Source organism: Onychostruthus taczanowskii, unplaced genomic scaffold, assembly GCF_017590055.1.
Source record: "Onychostruthus taczanowskii isolate IOZ18803 unplaced genomic scaffold, ASM1759005v1 scaffold365, whole genome shotgun sequence".
Lineage (NCBI taxonomy): Eukaryota > Metazoa > Chordata > Aves > Passeriformes > Passeridae > Onychostruthus > Onychostruthus taczanowskii.
The window spans coordinates 26,219-30,949 of NW_024501071.1; the positions used below are offsets into that span (position 1 = coordinate 26,219).

At 59.8% G+C, this 4,731-nt stretch overlaps 1 protein-coding gene across 1 annotated transcript in view; it reads right to left on the bottom strand.

Annotated features, from left to right (window-relative positions):
* The window catches only part of PPP2R1A (protein phosphatase 2 scaffold subunit Aalpha), a 21,379-nt gene that overhangs the window by 12,797 nt on the left and 3,851 nt on the right, over positions 1-4,731 (bottom strand). Inside the window, 1 exon segment of the mRNA XM_041411637.1 lies at positions 1,761-1,993. Coding sequence (XP_041267571.1) covers positions 1,761-1,993 — 233 coding nt within the window.

Here is a 4,731-nt window from a genome sequence, read left to right on the forward strand (position 1 = left end):
TAACCCCGTGGTCACCCCAATGACCCCGTGTCACCTCAATGACCCCATGGCCACCTCAATAACCCCGTGGTCACCCCAATGACCCCGTGGTCACCTCAATGACCCCGTGGTCACCTCAGTGACCCCACACCCACCCCAATGACCCCGTGGTCACCCCAATGACCCCGTGGTCACCTCAATGACCCCGTGGTCACCTCAGTGACCCCACAACCACCCCAATGACCCTGTGGTCACCTCAATGACCCTGTGGTCACAGGACAAACTGATGACCCCGTGGTCACCTCAGTGACCCCACACCCACCCCAATGACCCCGTGGTCACCCCAATGACCCCGTGGTCACCTCAATGACCCCGTGGTCACCTCAGTGACCCCACAACCACCCCAATGACCCTGTGGTCACCTCAATGACCCTGTGGTCACCCCAATGACCCCGTGGTCACCTCAATGACCCTGTGGTCACCTCAACAACCCTGTGGTCACCTCAATGACCCCGTGGTCACCTCAATGACCCTGTGGTCACCTCAACAACCTTGTGGCCACCCCAATGACCTCATGGTCACCTCAACAACCCTGTGGTCACCCCAATGACCTCATGGTCACCTCAATGACCCCAAGCACGAACTGATGACCCTTTGGTCACCCCAGTGACCCCAGGGATGGACTGGTAACCCTGTGGTCACCCCAATGACCCCGTGTCACCTCAGTGACCCCACACCCACCCCAATGACCCTGTGGTCACCCCAATAACCCCGTGGTCACCCCAATGACCCCGTGGTCACCCCAATGACCCTGTGGTCACCCCAATGACCCCATGGCCACCTCAATAACCCCGTGGTCACCCCAATGACCCCGTGGTCACCCCAATGACCCCAAGCACAAACTGATGACCCCTTGGTCACCCCAGTGACCCCAGAGATGGTCTGGTAACCCTGTGGTCACCTCAATGACCCCAAGGACGAACTGATGACCCTGTGGTCACCACACTGACCCCACACCCACCCCAATGATCCCGTGGTCACCCCAATGACCCCATGGTCACCTCAATGACCCCGTGGTCACCTCAATAACCCCGTGGTCACCTCAATAACCCCGTGGTCACCTCAATGACCCTGTGGTCAACTCAATGACCTCATGGTCACCTCACTGACCCCACACCCACCCCAATGACCCCGTGGTCACCTCACTGACCCCACACCCACCCCAATGACCCCGTGGTCACCTCAATGACCCCAAGCACGAACTGATGACCCTTTGGTCACCCCAGTGACCCCAGGGATGGACTGGTAACCCCGTGGTCACCCCAATGACCCCGTGTCACCTCAATGACCCCATGGCGACCCCAATAACCCCGTGGGCACCCCAATGACCCCGTGGTCACCTCAATAACCCTGTGGTCACCTCAATGACCCCGTGGTCACCTCAGTGACCCCACACCCACCCCAATGACCCTGTCGTCACCCCAATGACCTCATGGCCACCCCAATGACCCCATGGTCACCCCAATGACCCCAAGGACAAACTGATGACCCCTTGGTCACCCCAGGGACCCCAGGGATGGACTGGGAACCCCGTGGTCACCCCAATGACCCCATGGTCACCTCAATGACCCCGTGGTCACCCCCAATGACCCTGTGGTCACCTCAATAACCCCGTGGTCACCCCAATGACCCCATGGTCACCCCAATGACCCCAAGGACAAACTGATGACCCCTTGGTCACCTCACCGACCCCACCCCACGCCACGGCGGCGGTCACTCACTGGCGCAGCTCGGCCTTGACCGGGCTGGACACTCGCGGGTAGCAGACGCTGAAGAGGCCGCAGGCCGAGGTGCGCGACGTGAACCAATCCCCTCCGGCCAGCCGCTTGACCAGCGGCACGAAGTGACCCTCGAGGTCCGGCGGGGAGTGCTCGTGGGACACGGCCCGCAGCGACTCCACCGCCTTGTCCCGCACCACCGTCTCCTCCACCGTGGCCAGGCTCTCCAGCGGCGGCTGCGGACACACGGACGGGCGGACGTTGGGTGGACATTGGGTGGACATTGGGTGGGCAGGTGGATGTAGGACGGGCACAGGGTGGTCAGATGGACGTGGGATGGACAGATGTCGTGGGACACGGCCCGCAGCGACTCCACCGCCTTGTCCCGCACCACCGTCTCCTCCACCGTGGCCAGGCTCTCCAGCGGCGGCTGCGGACACACGGACAGGTGGACGTTGGGTGGACGGGTGGACAAAGGATGGTCACATGGACACAGGGCGGTCAGATGGACGTGGGATGGACAGATGAATGTGGGATGGACAGGTGGACACGGGGTGGTCAGATGGACACGGGATGGACACAGGGATGTAGGATGGACAGGTGGACACGGGATGGACATTGGGTGGACAGGTGGACATTGGGTGGGCAGGTGGACGTAGGACGGGCACAGGGTGGTCAGATGGACGTGGGATGGACAGATGGACACGGGATGGACATTGGGTGGGCAGGTGGACACGGGGTGGGCAGGTGGACAAAGGATGGTCACATGGACACAGGATGGACAGAGGGTTGTGGGATGGACAGGTGGACATTGAGTGGACATTGGGTGGGCAGGTAGATGTAGGATGGACACAGGGTGGTCAGATGGACGTGGGATGGGCAGAGGGATGTGGGATGGACAGATGGACATTGGGTGGGCAGGTGGACATTGGGTGGGCAGAGGGATGTGGGATGGACAAGTGGACATTGGGTGGGCAGGTGGACATTGGGTGGGCAGGTGGACGTTGGGTGGGCAAATGGATGTAGGATGGACACAGGGTGGTCAGATGGACGTGGGATGGACAGAGGGATGTGGAATGGACAGATGGACATTGGGTGGTCAGATAGACACGGGATGGACAGAGGGATGTGGGATGGACAGGTGGACATTGGGTGGTCAGATGGACACGAGATGGACAGAAGGATGTAGGATGGACAGGTGGACACAGGATGGACATTGGGTGGACGGGTGGACATTTGGTGGGTGGGTGGACATTGGGTGGGCAGGTGGATGTAGGATGGACACAGGGTGGTCAGATGGACGTGGGATGGACAGATGGACGTGGGATGGACATTGGGTGGGCAGGTGGACACGGGGTGGGCAGGTGGACATTGGGTGGGCAGTCAGATGGACACAGGATGGGGGGACACCGGGTGGTCAGATGGACATTGGGTGGGCGGGTGGACATTGGGTGGGCAAATGGATGTAGGGTGGACGCAGGGTGGTCAGATGGACGTGGGATGGACAGAAGGATGCGGGATGGACAGACGGACATTGGGTGGTCAGATGGACACAGGATGGACATTGGGTGGGCAGGTGGACACAGGGTGGTCAGACGGACGTGGGATGGACAGAGGGATGTGGGATGGACAGATGGACATTGGGTGGATATTGGGTGGGCAGGTGGATGTAGGATGGACACAGGGTGGACAGATGGACACAGGATGGACAGAGGGATGTGGGATGGACAGGTGGACACTGGGTGGTCAGATGGACACGGGATGGGTAGAAAGATGTAGGATAGACAGGTGGACACAGGGGATGGACAGAGGGATGTGGGATGGACAGATGGACATTGGGTGGGCGGGTGGACACAGGATGGACAGATGGACATTGGGTGGGCAGGTGGACGTGGGATGGACAGAGGAATGTGGGATGGACAGGGGGACACTGGGTGGTCAGAGGGACACGGGATGGACAGATGGACACGGGATGGACATTGGGTGGGCAGGTGGATATAGGACGGACACAGGGTGGACAGACAGACACAGCATGGGCAGAGAGATGTGAGATGGACAGATGGACACAGGACGGACAAAGGGATGTGGGATGGACACAGGGATGTAGGATGGACAGGTGGACACGGGATGGACAGGTGGACATTGGGTGGGCAGGTGGACATTGGGTGGTCAGATGGACACGGGATGGACAGAGGGATGTGGGATGGACAGATGGACATTGGGTGGGCAGGTGGACACGGGATGGACAGATGGATACAGGATGGACAGAGGGATGTGGGATGGACAGGTGGACATTGGGTGGTCAGATGGACATGGGATGGGTAGAAAGATGTAGGATAGACAGGTGGACACAGGATGGACATTGGGTGGGCAGGTGGATGTGGGATGGACACATGGACGTGGGATGGACAGATAGACATGGGATGGACAGAGGGACAAGGCACGGACACGGGATGGCGCTTCGGGGCTCCCAGGTGTGTGTTAGCCCCGCCCAGGTGTGCTCAGGTGTGTTTTGGGGCTCCCCAGGTGTACTTTCAACTCCTCAGGTGTGTCCCCAGATGTTCCCCAGGTGTGGTTTTGTCCCCCCAGGTGTGGTTTTGCGTCCCCAGATGTTCCCCAGGTGTGCTTTTGTGCCCCCAGGTGTGTTTTTGTCCCCCCAGGTGTGGTTTTGTGTCCCCAGATGTTCCCCAGGTGTGTTTTTGTCCCCCCAGGTGTGGTTTTGTGTCCCCAGATGTTCCCCAGGTGTGCTTTTGTGCCCCCAGGTGTGTTTTTGTCCCCCCAGGTGTTGTTTTGTGTCCACAGATGTTCCCCAGGTGTGTTTTTGTCCCCCCAGGTGTGGTTTTGTGTCCCCAGATGTTCCCCAGGTGTGTTTTTGTCCCCCCAGGTGTGGTTTTGTGTCCTCAGGTGTTCCCCAGGTGTGTTTTTGTCCCCCCCAGGTGTGGTTTTGTCCCCCCCAGGTGTGGTTTTGTCCCGC